Below are 19904 nucleotides of genomic sequence, written 5' to 3' on the forward strand. Positions count from 1 at the left end.
AGATATGAGCACAAATTTTCCAAAGCAGCACCTTCTTGACAGACAACATTCAACCAAAGTAGTTAAACAACATGTTTCCTTGCATGCACACTTCAAATCAAACACCAATTAGTCGGAGACAATGAAAGTTACACATAACATGGTAAAACCACCTTATAACACCAATTTTCATACTACAATAGGCAGATTGTTCACATACATTGAATACACATGCTTACTCCTTATGCCACTATTGCTTCGAGTATTCGACAGACATACACGAAAACTCAATTATTCCAACATGCGAAAAACGAAAAAACGAATCAGCCCTCAAAACAAGCATTTAAAGCACATCGATTACATCAGTACTGTTTCGGATTAATCAGGTTCTTCAATATCTTAGCTTTCAAATGAGCCAATGATTGACATAGTGAGGCAGACATTTGTTGATGTTTATAGGATTTCCCCAAAGCTCTAACTCTACTCCAGAAATGTTCAATAGTATAGGCCTGCAAATTATGACATCACAATTTTCATATTCGGTGATGTGTGCTCTTACCGCTTATTTTATCACTTACCACTAATATTTATCAACAACGATAATGACACTAGTTTTGGTGAATGTATGAAAACTCCAGAGAACCAATGAGGATGGCATAACAAATGTTTAAAATACAGTCAAAAAATCACTATACTTTAGGTAAAAACTGAGAAAAATAACTGTCTTCTAATTGGAAAATGCTTCAGAACCATCACGGAACACCAGCCCCTAGTAAATAAAAAAAACTCATGACCCCACAGCACATATAGCACTTTGCATAGCCTGTCTTGGCTAATTGTAGTTTTTTGTGGATTTATACCCCGTTGAACGAGGCGAGCAAAATAACAGCTTGTCACAAGACGCACTGCACCCAATGCACCAGCTTCACTGAAAGGGAGTTGTTCTTTTCCGTCTAGGCGGCTTGGCTGCAATGTTATGTCGGTCGCTCCATTGTTAATCATCCCATAGTTCGCGCAAAATTTATGTAGAAAAAAATAAGAAGAAATATTGTAACCAGAGACCAGTCTATGCGGAAAACCTTAGTAGAACCTTAAAACCTAGGCAACAACATCAACTAAACATGTTGTTATTTGTGCGCTCAGTCATTTTTATTGCTATCTTTGTATCAGTTTTTTGTATCTTTTCAATTGTTCTTGCGAATTTTATTTTTAATTCATTTTATTCTCAAGTTATATTAAAGTTTACCGCAAAGACTGGTCTCTGGTTGAAGGTTTTTTTAATCTTATTTCTTTCTATGTAAATTTTTGCCCAAAGTCTATTAAGATTTCCAATAGAGCGACCGACATAACATCACAGCCATGTCGCATAGACAGAAGCAAACGACTCCCTTTCAGTGCAGCTGATGCATCATGTGCAGTCCGTCTTGTGACAAGCTGTTGTTTTGCTCACCTCGCTCACTGGGGACAACTCCGCAAAAACAACAGTTTGTCCAGATAGGCTACACTTTGAACTGCTGACTTCATAACTTAATAAATTAACTGTAGGGCCTCATTTATGTACATTGACAAACTAAAAAAACACATAACTCAGCAAGTTTGTCTAGAACTGTAAGAATACATTAGAAACCATTTGATTAAATAAAACTTATGCATGAAGTTAGACCCCATACAAAGCTGAACAAAAACTTTAAAAAATATTGCTCGCTTTGTAAATCATCATCACCGTGAACAAAAAAGTGCAATAAATAACACCTGCAAACACTCCAAACAACACTACCAGTCAGGCAGAGGCAAGGTACAAAAACGCTGACAACACAAAATAAATCAAAGCTACCAACAGTTTACCATCAGGCACATGAAATGTGCAAAAGCATGAAACGGAACTGCAGGGATTTAACAGAGACACATAAAAGTGGAAGAAAAGAGAGTGAGGTAATTCCAACACTTTTGTTATATATCTATCTTACTTATCTGTTCAACTTACCATGTAGAGCAATGAAATACTAACAGGCACTGCATACAACTTTCATGTTAACATAAAGCTTTCCATGAAGCCTGTTATGTTATCCAACTAGTGTATGGTAATTTCAAAACGATCGGGACACATTTATGTTCTCAAAAATTTTCAAATAATAGTATTACCAAAAATTAGTTTTTAGTAACAAACTAAATGTATTATGAGGCTAGTTTTTCTTTAAAAAATTATTATTGAAATAACAGATTAATCATAAAAATAAATATTGTTGAGTTTTGAGAAGTATAAAATGTCTCTCCATAAATAGCCATATCGTTAAAAATGTTTCATCAACCACACTTTATTTGAGAGTCGATAAAAATTTAATCTAAAAATAAGCCCTACATTTTCAAAATAGTTTTTAGACTAAATAATTTCCTTGCACGAAAGCTATCCATCCTCTATAGCTTACTTGTTATATCATGGCACTATATTAGTACATCACTGCACTACATTGCTATGGAAGACATTGCTGATATAAGATCAGAGGCTGACCACAGAAAACTCATGAAATGTCTAAGTCAAGCATTAGGAAAAAGCCATGATAATTGTGCATGACAGAATACCTTTACATGTAGCTCAATGCTGTTGCTCCACCAGAGATTTAGACCAAACCTTGAATGAGACTGAATCATGGTTTTGCATTCAAATTATTTGAAAGTTGATAGCCAAAGTCTTCGATAATTGTCAGGTCTCAATGATGTATTCGGTTCTCCCACTGACTCTGCATGGCTACCTAATCCCTGACAAAAAATTGAGCTTCAAACCAAATTTTGCATTGATTAACAGGTACCGACATGTATGTTTACAAAAACAGCAGCAAACAGGTGACTTACAAATGGCAAACAATTCTATGAAAGCCATAACTGTAGACATATTAATGTCATTAAAAAAAGTGATTTATTAAGAAAAGAGAGCATTTTCATATATTCGTATCATATCTGAAAACCGTTTGATGAAGTTGGCTTGGAAAAGGTGTGGAGTGAAAAAATTGACAAAAAAAAAACAATTCTGTTATTAGCTTATAATGATAATTGTATGCTTATAATTGGCTTTAAAACAGTCATTACACTCAAATAGGAATTACAATGTAAATTTATATTAATGTAATTTGCTACTACTTTCTCTGGCACCAAAAGACAGAAAAAACGGAGATATTGGAATACTTAACATGGTGAAACAACTGCAAGTTGTGAGTTAAGTTACATGTATTCATTATAGTTCGTGTTTATTAAAACACATGATTGTATATAAATTTGAGTTTGTCACCTCAGCTCTTATGATTAACATGTGAAGGTGAACATATATTTTATGACTATGTGGTAACAGGTGGGCTTTTAAGTTTTGATGAAACTTATGTGTTAATTAATGACCTCTTGCCGTTTTCCTCAACCATAAATGTACATGTTGATGGTTAGTAGACAAGTGGATGAGCAAATTTCCATTAAGGTAATTAAAAAGCACTAACGATGCTCAAAATATTACAATTTTTTAAAATACCGGTATTTAACCTTATACCTCAGTCAGCAGCTTATAACAGAATATCCTAATACTTTCATAATAAAATATTCACATTGAAACCTTAGAATAATTGCTGAAAGCTCCAGAAATTCTACAAGATGAGTATTAAGTAATAATATGGCCCACAAGAACTCAAATATCAGCACAATTAAGTATACCTACTTTGAAGAATAAAATACGAAACATTATTTAGCTCAAGTATTGAAAACATTACCACAATATTGATGAATCTGATGTAACAATGGTCATTTAATAAGGAGTCAACTGCTTCATCAATTGAACGATTTAATAGTGTCCCTATCTATAAGTATTTATTTGAATAACATAAAGCACTTTATTACTGTAATTTTATTGCAAGAGACCACCTTCATATTCTGTGATGTACTGTGCCCAGTGCTATCAACTCTCTTCTGAAGGTCGATTTATTTACTGTACAAAAGAGTGACATACTATTTAATCTCTGGTGATTCTCATCAAAGATTCAATAAAATATTTGCTATACAATATTTGATTCAAGTCTAATGGGTTCAGCAAGACGTTGTAGCAATGTTGAAACCACCAGCCAGCTACAATACAACAAATTGATATAGAATTATCATTCAAAATTTGTTACAATAGAACATGCTGCAGTTCTGATTTGCCTATCAACTGAAAACAGTGAAAAAAAAATTTTTAAGTTCTAAAAAATTACCATTGTTTGTTGTTTTTCAAGTTTTCAGTGTATTATAAATGTAGTTACATTAAACCTTCTAAGTACTTGCTGTAGCACTTTACAAACTGTTATAATCCTTGTTATCAGTGTCCACGCAATGAATTATAATGAGCTAAAGATCCTTTGTCTACTCTCACTCTGCTGAGCACTATTTACTTCAGTGTTATGGATAGTTGAAAGGTCATGTCAGTTATACAGCCACTTAACCTTTTTGGCAAGGAAAACGACCAAAATGTTGTTTACCGGTTGCGTGGGGAAACGACATTTATCTCCATTTCGGTAGACGTTTATAAAGCTGTTGCTTAGTAACGTTAAACAGTGGATATGAACACTAGTAAGTTTTGAATATCTTCAACAAGATATCGGTCGATGAATGACAATATGAAACAATTATCTGAAAGGCGTTGCTTGGTGCTAAAAGCTAAACAAATCGCGCCTCCTTGGAAAAGGATAAAAACTGGAAAAACCAGTCAACTTCAGCTCGACTTTCAAAACAGTAAAAGTTAAAGATTATTTGATTTTGTAATTGTCAGTGATTTTTGTTTGATCAGAATAAAAATAACTCAAATGGTAAAAGTGATATAATTTTTTTGGACTTTTAATATACAGTGAAACTCGGATAACTCAAACTTCACGGGACCGAGCAAAAGTGTTCAAATTATCAGAGTGTTCAAGTTATCAGAGAACTGTCACAAGTCCATGTATTTACTTATTTATTAGTAGACACATGAACATATACAAACTATAATATAAATCAAAAGCACAAATGGCTTGTTTCAAATTAAATGCTTCTAATGTAAAGTTTAAAACGTTTTTATCAAAAAGTATAGAGATTTTTCTATCACTTGAGATTAGTTTGATGTTTGAGGTGATGTTATTGCCAGGACGTTTTTAGATTGACATTAGCAAAACTTGATCGTTGCTGAAATGCTAAAAAAAAGACATCTTTTTCTTTTGAGCGTTTTACCCATGATCAATTTTGCCGATCTTTCTTGAAGTTTATGCAAAGATTACCTTACTTTACCTGGGATTCGTTAAGAGCAACACTCCGAGGCAGTTCAATTAAAAGTTTTACGAGGTTTTACGGTATATTATATATCACTCATGCTTTTTGAATAGATACTTATTAAATGTACACACGTATTTTGTGTTTAGGTCAAACGATGAATAGTTTTTTTAGCAAAGACAAAGTATACGTTTGATTTCAACAATTTTTAAGACGTTTTAAACATTCAACATTCCGACGTTAATTCAACACGGAATCAACGTCGGAAAACTACACGCAAATACAAAACTAAAACAACATGCTGTTTTTGTTTTGCATGTGCGTGGCAAAAATCCTTGCGCCCGTGACCCGGCTAGCCCGTGGTATTCATCGTATAGCAGTATAAATCAAATTTCACCAAACCTTTAGAACAGTCGTTGACAAAAATATTTTGCCGATGGAGGTAATAACGACGCTTATGAATTACGAAAAGTTGAGGTTTACCTCTATGGCTTGGAATAAAGTGATTTTCTAAAGCGATAGCAACCGTTTCGGTAGCCGTTGGGCAAAAAACAGTTTGTTATAACAGTGTTGAATTCGAGTTATATAGAGCCATTTATCATTGCGTAGGAACGGACCAAGCAAATCCAGTCAAGTTAACCATGTGTTCGCTATATCCGAGGGCGAGTTATCCATGTTTCACTGTACTTGGAATATACAGAGAAAACGATCGTTATGGTGGCTCGCACGGCTACGTTATAGCGTTTGACTCTACCGAAAAAAATGATTCCAAGCATTTCATACAGGGATAATTGCACATGGTTGTATTTTTAGTAGTAGATATGCGAATTAATGTTTATTTACAAAAAAATTTGTTTATAGAATTAAAATTAAGACTTGAGACATGCATGTTCATAAATTATCGATTTTATTGTATTTTTTAAAATAAACTACATGAGTTTTGGTGGTTTTTTTTGGGGGCTAATACCTGGTCAAAGGGTAAAGCTGACAAACCCTACTTTTGTTAACCCTTAAAGACATCCATACAGACAAACTTAGCCCGCCGATATATTTTCTTCCAGCAACAAGATACTGTTGTGATTTTTTTTCGGTCAACAGGATAGATTCCATATTAAAGCACATTAATTCTGATAATTTTTCTCACTATTGATATACCTATTTTAATCTGTAGTTTTCAAGTCGTTTTCTTATAGAAACTACCTAAGTTCACTCTGCCAGAAGTTTTCAGTCTCTGGTTATGTACTATAGCTGACAGCTTACAAAACATAATTTTCTATTTGAAAAATTGCCTATAAATGCCAATATGTTTTATGTCCATAAATCACACATAAATCAAAAAGATTTCAAAGGATTTTTGCAGAACTTTGACATGAATACGTCCTATAGATTTATTTATCTAGACTAAAATTCTACGGACTGAAATTGTTGTACTTAGAAACATAATCGTAATAACATCCTTATGCACAAACTTTTATCACGGTGATTTTGGTTACAAAAATGGCCACGATAATTTTTTTGGAATCTTATTGACATGATTGTCAAAATCTGTTAGCAAAATACACATTTGCCAACAGGCCTTTAGTTAAAACTGAAAAGTTAAAAAAGGTGGTTTTAATTGAGTTATTTTTGGCCTTTTCTTACTGAAAAATTTAGATACTTTTTTGGCAGATAAATTAAAATTAATTAGTATATAAAAAAATATACGATATCATGGCGATGAAAATGGTGAGCTATCACGTTGTAGTGGTAATGATGATGAAATACCTTGGTTTGGCGAGAAAAATCTGATTACTTGCTTTCTAATGTTTTTGTTGGCTTCTTATGGCGCCTTACGTTTTATTGTATTATTTTTCTAATCTTTGCAATAGTAAAGTTTCTGTATGAATCGTTTCTTCTTCTCAAAATAGTTTTCATAATCATTCAAATGAAGTAACTTTTTTGTTCTGTAATAACCTACTAAAACAAATGCGAAAATCCATTTAAATTTTTCAAGGATAACTCTCTGAACTTGGAATGTTTCTAAAGTGTGTTATAAAGTTTTACCACTAAAATCCATTTTTCAACTTACCCAAACAATATTCTCCAGCTAACTCACCAAATCCTGCCTGGTAATCTGTCCAATTTTTTTTTAAACTGACTGATCCATTTACTCTCCTTCGAAACACAGTCTACCCTCGGCCATCAAAAAAGTCACACCAGACAGGAAATGGTTCACCATCTGTATGTGTTGGGTTGACTTGATAAACTCCAGAATGTTTATTTCCTTGGTCATACAGCTCTTGACAATCTGTATTAACAAAAAACTTATGCTATTTTATTTCAATCTTTTGCTACAAAATTAATATATTTACCGGCACATAAAAGCAAATGTGGTAAAACTTCACATTTGACTATAAAATAAATTATAAATTGTCTATAAATTGTCTATTGGCATATAAAGTACTGTATATCCCTGCATTTATGCCGATTCAAAAATGCAAAAATAGTTCATCATTATAAGGAATTTAGCTTAAACGTACTTCTACTCTAAATGAAAGCAAACAGAAGAAAATTATGTTAACTTAGTTTCATCATCTACAACTCACACTTTTACTAACTCAACTTTACCAATACATTTTTGCATTTCAAAACTAACAACAGCGTGAGATGTAAACAGGTTTTTAATGGCTCAACCATAATCAGTGACTGTAGTCTTTCAATTAAAAGAAACCCGACTTGCTAATTATATAACAACTTACTAATTATAAACAAATTGTAATGAGCGGGCAAAATATGCACTATTTTTGTAGAATCTGTTTTAATAGGTATGTGTAACATGTTATGACTTACAGTGTCAGTTTATATGCAGATTTCAATAATTTTCCTTAGATTAAGGCTGCCTTTTTAGGGCCAGTTTATTTTCAAGATAGGCTTATATGTGGGGATATATGGTATGTTGCTCTTATTCCACTCTAATAGACAGAGACATAGTTTTACATCCATACCTTAGTTTAATTTATCATCATCAGTATGGTTACCAACCATACATTGACTGAACTTTGTAGCAAGAAAGAATGTAAGGGATGACCAGCTCTGAAACGTAATAGTTTTAAAGTTTTATATATAATGATCACCATGGATTGTTTGTAAAAAGCTCATATAGCAAACTAATATCTTAAAAAAGAAGTGTAAGCTTTGAAAGTATAAAATAGATCTATTGTGTCTTGTCATTTGAATGTTTTATTTATGTTGGCAATAGTTGTTTGCAGGTTTAACCTATATAAAACTTTCTCCATAATATACAATCATTGCCAACGAGGTGGTGACTAAAGAAGACAGTTTAAAAACTTTAAAGCTTAAATATTTTACAATATTAGGCAGCAAACCGCCAATCATTTTACTGATTATGTCTGGAAGAACTAGATATTTAAAATACAGATCAGAAACAATTTAACAATTGACAAGGGTAACAATAATATTTGCACTATCAAGTGGTATTTTTTGCTCCTAGCACCAACATCACAGTCATAACAATCAAAAACATAAGAATTGACTGTTTGATATGTGGAAGACAATCTATGACAGGCAAAAAAATGCAGAAATTTTTTGTATGCAATCTAAACTTTAACTAATAAAAACAAAAGCTGACTACCTAACACCCCAAATATCAAAGGTGTGATATAAGGGAACTACATAAAGAGAACTAATAGGCTGTGCATCTGCAAAAGCTACTCCGAGAAGTTTCACTTCCCTATCTATTTAATATTCTGTATCAGTATGGCATCAATTTTTAGTATGCATGTAATTGTTTTGTTGTAATGAAGGTTGAACAGATTTCAAAACTCAGCTTTGTAAAATACTTTAGTAAGTTTTGAAAAGCGACCAATTGGTATTCCTCAGACAATCAAATTGATCTTTTTATAAGTACTAGTCATATAAGGTTGGTCAATACAAAGGCTGATAGACACTTGATAACGTAACTTCAAGCTTTACAATAAGCAGATACAAAGGCACTAATAACATATTTTATGGAACCACACAGAGAAGTCACCACTGGAATAATTAAGGTTGATCACAAAAACAATTGAATACAATCAAACTTTGATATCATAGTTTGTCCCCACAAAATTAACAAACAAATTGTTTTATGCTCTTTAGTACATCAGAATGGCATCTCTGAAATCAAACAGGGAATTACTGCTAACTATAGAAATAAAGAGTTTACTCATACAATGGCAATTTCAATCAGCATGAATCTAAATGATGAAAATTTCAAGACTGCAGCAAAAGATACTGTATCTACTAAACAAGCACTATCTAAACATCAGATCAATATTGTTACTTGCTATTATGTAAGTCATAACTTTTCTAACTTCTATGTAGGTGTTTGCTCCTTCATCTTTTCCAGTCTTGTATCCTTGACAGCCAACGAAATGTAGCCTTTATTTGCAGCACGAGTTCTCAGCAGCCAATTGATTCTAAAGAAACGAGACAGCTGCAACGTGCTATTGAGCAAATAACTAATAAAGTAATGCATGTATGATCAGTGTTTCATATGTCGGTTTTGTTGTCTTATATAAAGCGAATTTGTTCTAAATAGTCTATTTTAGTAAAACAAAAGTTGATTCATGACAGGCAATAGAAAGGAAATACATTTAATATCCTAAAATAATTTCAATCAATCTGCATTCTAAAACCTCTATGCAGGTAGGTATAACTTTTGAAGCAATCTACTAAAAGCTAAATAATCTGGAATAAATATAATATAAGCTAGTAGTTTGTGATTGCCCATTAATCTTCAGAGATACCCAAAACATTGGTTTACCATCTATATACTATTTAATTTACACCAACACATAATATTTCTGTAACTCTAGCATTAAAGTTCCAACAAAACCTGAAGTTTTATGACCTGTTGCATGAGAATGAACACATTCAAATTTTAACCAAATATAAAAGCCAATATTTAAGGTTGACAGTTCAGTGCAACATTTGTAACTTTGGTTCTACAATAAAATCAACTTGTTTAATTTTTAAAAAATTTAACTTCTGGTGAACTACAAAAACATGAAACAAAAATTTATATCATGTTTAAGTATGATCTTCAGCTTCAAGGAAAAGTTAAAATATGATGATTTTCACACTTACTGCGACGTTCAACACTTCATGCTGAACCAAACACAGACATTGGTATCTATAAGATCTGGCAAAAAATTCAAAGAGGCTTTGGTGAAAGACTTATAATTTAGGTTTGTGTAAATTATAAAATGGCTTCTTTCTGTTATTGATTGCACAAACAAGGCTGTAAAAACTTAGTTCATTCTTTAGGTTTTATCCGTTATATTATTATTGAAACTATACATTTTTTGAAATGGGCTAAATAAATCAGAGATAAAATTTGGTAGATAAAAGCTGGGCTGTATGCACTTTATGCATAATCATAACCTTAGAACTCATATAACGCAATTAAACAGATGATTAACAACTTCTTCATGCTATATTTTTTATGGAAAAATTATATCCTAATACTAACATGCTTTTACATGTTCACAATGAGCATCGCTTATATGATTTCATGATGAAATATTCCAGTTGTTTTATAACATGTGTGGACTGACATAACAGTGTGGGGCTGACAGACTGACACTCACATTGAAAACTTCATAATGAATCATATTTGCCACTTGCTAAATACAAATAATGGGAAGATTCTGAAAGACAGCCACATGGAAAACTAGCAAACAAGCCACAAGCGTGAAAGGATCATACTCTGCAGCCAAATTGACATGAAGGAAAAAATACATTTTTTGTAAATGATCTGTTAGTTTTAGTCGCATAGCTGAAACAAATCTGCCAAATGTCAGGATAAAATCATAGATGTCGGAAGGGAGGAAGAAATTACAATACGATATGGCTAAAATATTATGCTACTAACAAAAAATAACTTTGAAAACTTCCTCATGCTTGATGATATTAGAAAGATCAGCAACTCATCAACCATCTAATCAAATAGAGCATACAAATGGCTGACAGATGCATGTTACAGGAGACACAGAAATATTGTCAAACATCTCTGTAATATGAGCTCTCAAAGTGCTCGCATAGTTGAAAAAAAGAGCAGATTTCTAGGCATCTAATATCGGATTTTCATAGATATTTCTTCTTATGGTGAGTTACTATTGGCAGAAGAATCTGAAAAAAACAAAGGTAGCAGAAGATAATTAATCTTACAATAGAGTTGATGTGTTAGAATTAGAAGACAATACAAACATAAATGATATTTCTAGTTTTACCCAATAAATAGAAAAAAAACCACAGCTAGTTAAAAAGCTTGCCATGGCTTGGCTCGTTTATCGACCAAATTCTTCCCAAAACAATTAGAATATTTAATTTGCATGCCTTGTGGGATATCCCACAATAAATGTGCTAATAATATAATGTGCACAATAATATTATGCTAACCGCCCCCACATAGGGTACAAGTATGTATAACATCTCTTGCTAACCTCCTTTACATATTTAAAAGGAATAAAATCAACAGCTTTAATTTTTCAAAAGTTTTCTTTAAAAAATATGTCAACTCTTTCTCTACAATGCTCAATTACATTTTGGTAATACAGCAAAAAAAATTGCCTGCTATAACCTTAACTTTTATATCTAGTTAAAAATGTTTGGCAGAAACATTTAAAAAGTTAAGTTCATCATGAATTTAAACCAAAATAGGCACCCATTCAATTAACTGTAAATAAACTGAGTAAAATTAGCTGTAACATATCTTGGTAAAACTTGGAGATGTAAACAATCTAAAATATCTTTGTTGTTTGATATTTTTTGCTAACTGGATTGCCTCATGGATAATTCAGTTTTAATGAATGCTTATTTAGCACTACAAGCATAACCAAACAGTTATATTAATAATAGGTTAGCTATGCACTAGCCTGTTTCTGTTATCGATGCCATTATAAACACCTGGTAATTATAATGTTTGGTAATGGTCACCTTCTAGTTTCTTTCAGTTATATTGTTAATAATAACAAGGTTTCATTGAATTGGCTCATTAAACTTCAATGGGTAAATCAATGAACAAAAGGCACAGTAATACGTAGTTCATAAATATGCATAACCTTATGTACATAGTACAGCCACCGATACTTTGTATAGTTATAAATACCAAGAGGCAACGACTGTATTCTGCTCATTTGTAACTGTGTTTTTCCAGCTTAAGTGTCAAAGTCTTAAATATGTACCTAAAATGTCTTGTAGATTAGACATGAATGATATGACAGCGTAAAAATTGTTTCAAATTTTCAGAATTATTATCATTTAAGCGCATGACAATAACAAAATATTAGTTGCTTTGCAGAGGAATTTGTTTGGTGAAAACATTTAGTAAAAAACATTGGCGATAAATAGGTTGTGCGAAAGGTCAGAACTACTACAAAGAAGTTCATATTTCATTATTGTGAGATGAACCAAACATACATGTAGACTATTGTAAGTTCTAACCAATAAGAAAAATAACTTCAGTCATTTGACAATAGATTAGAACAGTCACGTTCCTTGTGAAATAAATTTATTTGTATGGCTGGAGTATAATGTTCAGCAGGTGTATACCGTAAAACTGGTGTATAATGTATAGCTGGTGTATACTGTATAGCTGCAGTATACTGTATAACTGGTGTATACTGTATAACTGGTTTATACTGTATAACTGGTTTATACTGTATAACCGGTGTATACCATATAGCTGGTTACATGTCTTTATTATAGTACGAGTTTATTAAAACACATTATTGTATATATATTTGAGTTTGCCTCCTTAGCTCTTTTAATTAACATGTGAAAGTGAACATAGATTTTATGACTATGTGGTAACATGTGGGCTTTTAAGTTTTCATGAAACCTATGTGTTGGCTAATGACCTCTTGCTATTTCACTAAACCATACATGTGCATGTTGATGGTTAGTAGACAATATATGTGAAAGTGGATGAACAAGTTTGAATTAACGTAATTAAAAAGGACTAGCGATGCTCCATTTTTTACTATTACCTAAAATACATGTATTTTATCATATACCTCATTCTGCAGTTTATAACAGATTATCGTAAAATTCATAATAAAATATTCAGATTGAAACATCAGAATAATTGCTAAAATCTCCAGAAATTCTACAATATCAGTAATAAGTAATAACATGGCACACAAGAGCTCCAAATATTCTATAAGTAAGAATATGGCACACAAGAACTCAAATAGCAGCACAATTAACTATACCTACATGTACTTTGAATAACAAAATGCAAAATATTATCTAGCTCAAGTATTGAAAACATTACTACAATAATGATGAATCTGATGTAGCAAGTGTAATTGATAATGAGCTAACTGCTTTATCAATTGAACGGTTGGAAGCAAAAAGAATTTATCTCATTTTCACAAGATAAGCATAACAACATTCCATAACATTCCACATTCAACAAATTAAAGATATTTTTAATAGTATCACTATCTATAAGTACATGTATTTATTTGAATACCAGAAGGCACTTGATTACTGTAATCTTATTAGAGGAGGCAAACTTCATGGTCTGTGCTGTACTGTGCCCAGTGGTATTGACTCTCTTCTGAAGGTTGAACTATTTACTGTACGAAAGGGTGAATTATGCGATCTCTGGTGACTCTCATCACAGATTCAATGTAATATTCAATCTCTGGTGACTCTCATCACAGATTCAACGAAATATCTGCCATGTGGGTTATACCACTCGATTTGATTCTCCTCTAATGCATTCAGTAAGACGTATTGGCAGTTATTAAACCACCAGCCAGCTAAAATACAACAAATATATATAGAATTATCATTCAAAATGTGTTATGATAGAACACGCTGAAGTTCTGATTTGCCTATGTACTGAAAAAAGTAAAAAGAAATTTTCAAGTTCTAAAAGATTACCATTGTTTTTTTTCAAGTTTTCAGTGTATTATAAATGTAGTTACAGTGAACCTTCTAGGTACTTCCTTTAGCACCTTACAAATCATTGTAATGCTTGTTATCAGTGTATATGCGCTGAATTACAGTGAGCTAAATATAATTTGTCTATTCTCACTCTGCTGAGCACAATTTACTTCGGTGTTATGGAGAGTTAAAAAGTCATGTTGGTAACATATCCATTAAAGCAGACAAACCCCACTTCTTCTAACCCTTAAAGACATGCATACAGACAAAGCATGTCAATATACCTTTTAAAGCCTACAAGATACTATTATGCCTTTTTTAGCCAACAAGGTAGATTCCGTATTACAGCATAATAGTTCTGCCAATTTTCCCACCAATTTTAAACCCATTTTAATCTGTAGTTTCCCAGTGGTTTTTTTTTATAGAAACTGCCTAAAGTTCCCTATGCCAGTAGTTGTGAATATTTGGTTACATACTAGACCTGACAGTCTACAAAATATAATTTTCTATTCAAAAAAACTGTCTTAAAATGTCAAGGTGTCTTATGTCCATAAATCCCACATAAATCATAAAGCCTTCAAAGATTTTTGCAGAGTTTTGACATGAATATGTCCCATAGATGTATTTATCTAGACTAAAACTCTAAGGTCTGAAACTGTTGTATTTAGAAACATAATCGCGATAACATCCTTATGCACTAGATGTCAACACTGTGATCATGGTTACGAAAAATGGCCATGATAATTTTTCCAGAATCTTATTGACAAGATTGTCAGAATCTGTTGGCAAAATACAAATTTGCCAACAGGCCTTTTGTTAAAATTGAAAATTTCAAAGCAGTGATTGTAAATGAGTTATTTTTGGCCTTCTCTTACTGAAACATTGGATACTGTTTTGGCAGCTAAATTAAAATTAATTAAGATATGAAAAAAAATCACGATATCATGACAATGAAAATGGTGAGTTATCACGTTATAGTGATAGTGATGATGAATTTTTTTGGTTTGACCAGTAAAATTAGATGACTTGGTTTTTTATGTTTATGTTGGCTTCTTGTGATGCTTAGCATTTCATTTTTTTCTACTTGTTTTAATGGTAAAGTTTATGTATGAATCAGATTTCTTTCTCCAAATAGTTCCCATATTCATTCAAATTGAGTAACTTTTTTATTCTGTAATAACCTACTGTAAATGCAAAAAATCCATGTAAATTTTTAATTGATGACCTACTGAGCTTGGAATACGTCTCATGCAAAAAAGCAACCTTTACGTAATCAAATATGGTAACTAAAGAGACTGACTTCTATGTCAGCTGAGTATTCTTACTCTCTTGTCATATATATGATAGCAGAAAGATAGAAACATTGTGCTATAGATCTAGACTCTGGTCATTAAAAGCTTAAGTTCATGAGTTATTTTTATCTTCTTTCAATATGATATGTCAAAAATGATCAATATGATATGCTACCAAAGTCCTTTGAGGAAAAGTCCTTAAAGCAGATTTATGTATCTAAGAGTTACGGTGAATAAATTTTCAACATTAAATAAATGATTACAAACTATTTTTTAGTAAACTTTAATAAAATCATCAAGTTTTTTTGTTAAAAAAATACATAACAATTTTCTGTTGACAAACAGCAATAAGAGAGTCCTTAGAAGCAACACCGAATGCATGAAAACGACACAAAAAGAGTTTGTGAAGAACTGATAAATCTTTTGCAAAAACAGACTCACCTTGATACCTTTGAGCACAGTTGCTTGAGCTGAGGTCTTGATCCCGATCAGGAGTACTGAATTTCATACCATTATGGTAGTAGACCAGTTTAAAGCTGTCTAAACTTCCACGATATCCATCATCACTTATCTGTTAGTGAAGATAAGTGAAAACTGTCTCTTAATGAGTACACATGTCTGTTTCTCTATCATGAATTTTGCTTAGATTACCACATTCAAATATCGCTAAACTCTAATTGAGGTAGTAATCTAAAGACATGCTACTATCATCATGGTTTATACATATCTAGCTAGGCTATATGCTGTATAGACAATAAGAAATTAATACATATTATCTATATTCCTTCTAATTTATGCAAACTGTGAAAGTTTCTTTGAAATTTTTTTAACAAACTGCTTAGTCATTTACAATTATGCAATAATAGCCATATCTAAGGACATCAACAGATTATAATCTAAATTGTGTGCAAATCTGAATCACTCCGTAAAGAAATCTAAAGTTTTATTTTAAACTTTTTCAGTTATTTTCAGTATCAATGTCTTGAAGCAACAAATCTGTGAAACATTTTATTTTTAGCTTTAGAAGTCCAAAATTCTAAAGCGAGTTCTTATCATTTCATATTTTCTCATCTTTTCTTTAAAACTTAATTGAAAAATTTCTTCAAAAATTACTGTTTAGGCAAATCAGTCAGAAAAAGACAACTCCTCATTTACCAGTTTTATAAAATGATATAAAGTGTCACATTGAATTTAGTTTCCTTTTGAGACCAAATTTAATGTGCCTCAATTATTTAATGGAAAAATAATAGTATTTAGATAAATTATTAGTGTTATTACTATACTGTAGAACTTTGAGTAATAATGAACTGAGATAGGCATTTTAATGTAAAAGCAACTTCTTCAAATCAATTAAGTAATCAATATTTTTTGGTAAAATTGTAAGTCAGACTAACTTTTGTAGCTTCTTAAGAAAATATTTTCAATATTAACATAAATTGAAGGTTTAAAATTTTGGCTGAATCAGTAAAGTTGATATTATCTAATGCAATGTAAATACTTACAATTAATTTGTAGCCATCTGCCAAACCATTTATATAAAAACTCGGCCAGACTCCAGACTCAGTAGTTCCATTAGCTGCTCGGAGGAAAATGGACAGTTTGGTGTTTGATCTGGTCAAAAGATGGATTTTAGCTAAACCTGAAAAGTTTCCATAAGATGTAAAAAAAGGAAAAAAAGAGAGTTAAATAGTTTTCTAATATCTAATAATGCTTTTGTTGCCACTTGTAGGCAGGTAAATCTATTGAAATTTCACAGTATCACCATCACAACCTTAACAAATGAGGTAAATACATGAAAAATAATAATTTTTTTAAAGCTATAAAGCAATAGTACAATACTTTAACAACTTTTCTATATAAACAAACAAGTAAATATAGTAAGGTAGTACTTCAGAAATTGAAATACGCTGCATTGTCAGATCTAAACTACTTCATACATGACACATTTTTACAGAGATAAACTATTTTTATGTTTAATTCTGATAATTCATATGTAGTATAGACACAACTGGTGCATTGTGAAAGCGGATTTAAACAATTGCCAGATCATATCATAGGACCAGTTTGGACATTTATTACTGCAAACACACAAAATTCATTATGATAATATGTTTTTGTGTTTGTCTAAAAAACATCTAGCATTTAGGTATGAAAGTTAATTTTGTTTTCTGTTAGTAATTTTGGTAGGACAAAAGCTTGCAGTTTGATTCACTTACATTATTATAGAATATGTAGATACATTAACAGTAAACTTGTCTAAGAGATTTTCAAACGTGAAATAAAATGTAAGGTGTTAAAAAGTTTTATCACAAAACATAGTTTTCTACTTACCCAACCAATATTCTCCAGCTATCTCACCAAATCCTGCCTGGTAATCTGTCCAATTTTTATTAAAACTGACTGATCCATTTACTCTTTTTTGAAACACAGTCCACCCTCGGCCATCAAAAAAGTCACACCAGACAGGAAATGGTTCACTATCTGTATGTGGTGGGTTGACTTGATAAACCTCGGAACATCTATTTCCTTGGTCATACAGCTCTTGACAATCTGTATTAACAAAAAAATCATGTTATTTTAATTAAATCTTTTGCTACAAAATTAATATATTTAACGGCACATAAAAGCAAATGTGGTAAAACCTCACATTTGACAAGGGTGGGCATAAGTTGTCATAACCTTTGAACCACTTCGTAAGTGAAAATACTTCAATGTCAAACTAACCAGCATAAAATTATACATCAGCTGACACCATAACAAACCCACAAATGTAATTCAAAATGGGCTCAGACACTTTTTGACCCCTTTAACTACCACTGTGAGCATTTTCAAGTCAAATGACTTATTAATATAATAAAAGCTAACAAAACTATTATTTTTATTATAGTAACAAAAATATTTTTCATTAGTACTATTTTTCGATAAAAATAACTCAAAATCCATAGATCTGTATGTGGTGGAACCCTCGCACTTGTATGCGCTTGACCGACTGGTCAAGAAAAAAATGCAATGAAATAAATAATTTTTTGGAAAGAAATACTCTTTTTTGGATAGGTGGTAGGCCTAAACATTGTTTCTATTGGTTCACCACAAGCATATAATCGTTTTCTTTTGCTCAAGTACACATATGATGAGTAGTTAATTAGCTACTCACCAATCCAAATAGGTTTGCAGGATGCTTACTAAACCACACCTGATCGCTCTTGACCACACACAAACTCTTTGCCAAGCCGTACTATGGGGCTCATGGTAGCGCAATGGTTAAAATAAATCTGAAAAATAGCTTTCTACAGATCAGAATAGAGAAACATTTAGTTTATGTAAGGCAAACAATTCATTTTTTTATTTTTTTTATTTTTAAAGACAATAAATGGAAACTAATAGATTGATTATTAGTACTATTAGATCAATCCATCAAAGTTTCTTAAATTTACTTCAAATATTGCTCATTTAGCAATAAAAGGTTTACAATGTCTACTTTTTTAAGAGATGAATAAAAAATAATGACAAATTTTGCATAAGAATTTGTTTAGTTTTTTTACCATGCTCAAAGTTTAAAAAACTTTCAACAAAATACTTATGGAAAATAGTTTAAATATAGTTGATGTTAAGATATGTACAATTGTACAACAGCCTCTCAGTACAAAGAAACCATTGTTATACACACTTGATTATGGTTATATCACATTTTTACCTTGGGGTAGCGGCATCTCCCTTGTCACAGTTTGTTCAGTTGTAGGCTGCTCTGTTAACAACTGTTGACTTGCTAATGGTGTTGAAGACACTTCATCTGCTGCTGGACTTTGGTTTAATGGAGTCTGGGTCGTCATGTTCTTAGGTGAAGTTCGACCCACCAGGCACTCAGCCAAGCTGTCAAGCAGTTTGCTATGAAACATGGTAGTGACTTCAACATGAAACGGAAATGCGCTGTCATCCAAAATTCCATGATTAAGTGTTAAGAATATTGGACACTCATTCTGCAAAAGTTCACGAGCTGCGTAAATACTTTGTCGCAATTGAAACAATTTTTGTCCTTTTTCATTCAGCCAGATGAGACGAGCATTTGAAGCAGTAACTAAGAGAACGAATAGTATAAGACTCGATAAGAAGGCCATTTTGTGAAGCTTGGCACAGACTGAAGATACCAGTCATTGAGATTCACTAATATAGGTTCCCTATATGTAAGCCACGCCCACAAAATTTAAGACTTATTACCAAGCAAAACTTGTATTTTAGAATTGTATTGGCTTTAAAAAAGCTTTCAATTTGCTCAAAAACATAGGCTATGTTTTTCTTCGCCTATCAAGGGCATCAAAATTTGTAATTATAAAAACTATAAATTACTGTATATCCCTGCATTTAGGCCGACTCAAGAAGGCAAAAAATAGTTCACCATTATAAGCGTTCTAGCTTAAACTTATTGCGACTCTTAATAAAAGCAAA

General features: G+C 31.9%; 1 protein-coding gene across 1 annotated transcript; it reads right to left on the bottom strand.

Annotated features, from left to right (window-relative positions):
* Positions 1–13330: 13330 nt before the first annotated feature.
* On the bottom strand, positions 13331–19580 carry LOC137396661 (microfibril-associated glycoprotein 4-like). Its single transcript, XM_068082978.1, has 5 exons — positions 19156–19580; positions 17793–18011; positions 16964–17100; positions 15903–16032; positions 13331–14042 (listed from the first exon to the last, which is right to left on the bottom strand). The coding sequence occupies exons 1-5, from the start codon at positions 19574–19576 to the stop codon at positions 13918–13920; spliced, it is 1032 nt and encodes a 343-aa protein (XP_067939079.1). The 5' UTR covers positions 19577–19580; the 3' UTR covers positions 13331–13917.
* Positions 19581–19904: the final 324 nt, after the last annotated feature.

Source organism: Watersipora subatra, chromosome 5 (genome assembly GCF_963576615.1).
Source record: "Watersipora subatra chromosome 5, tzWatSuba1.1, whole genome shotgun sequence".
Taxonomy (NCBI): Eukaryota; Metazoa; Bryozoa; class Gymnolaemata; order Cheilostomatida; family Watersiporidae; genus Watersipora; species Watersipora subatra.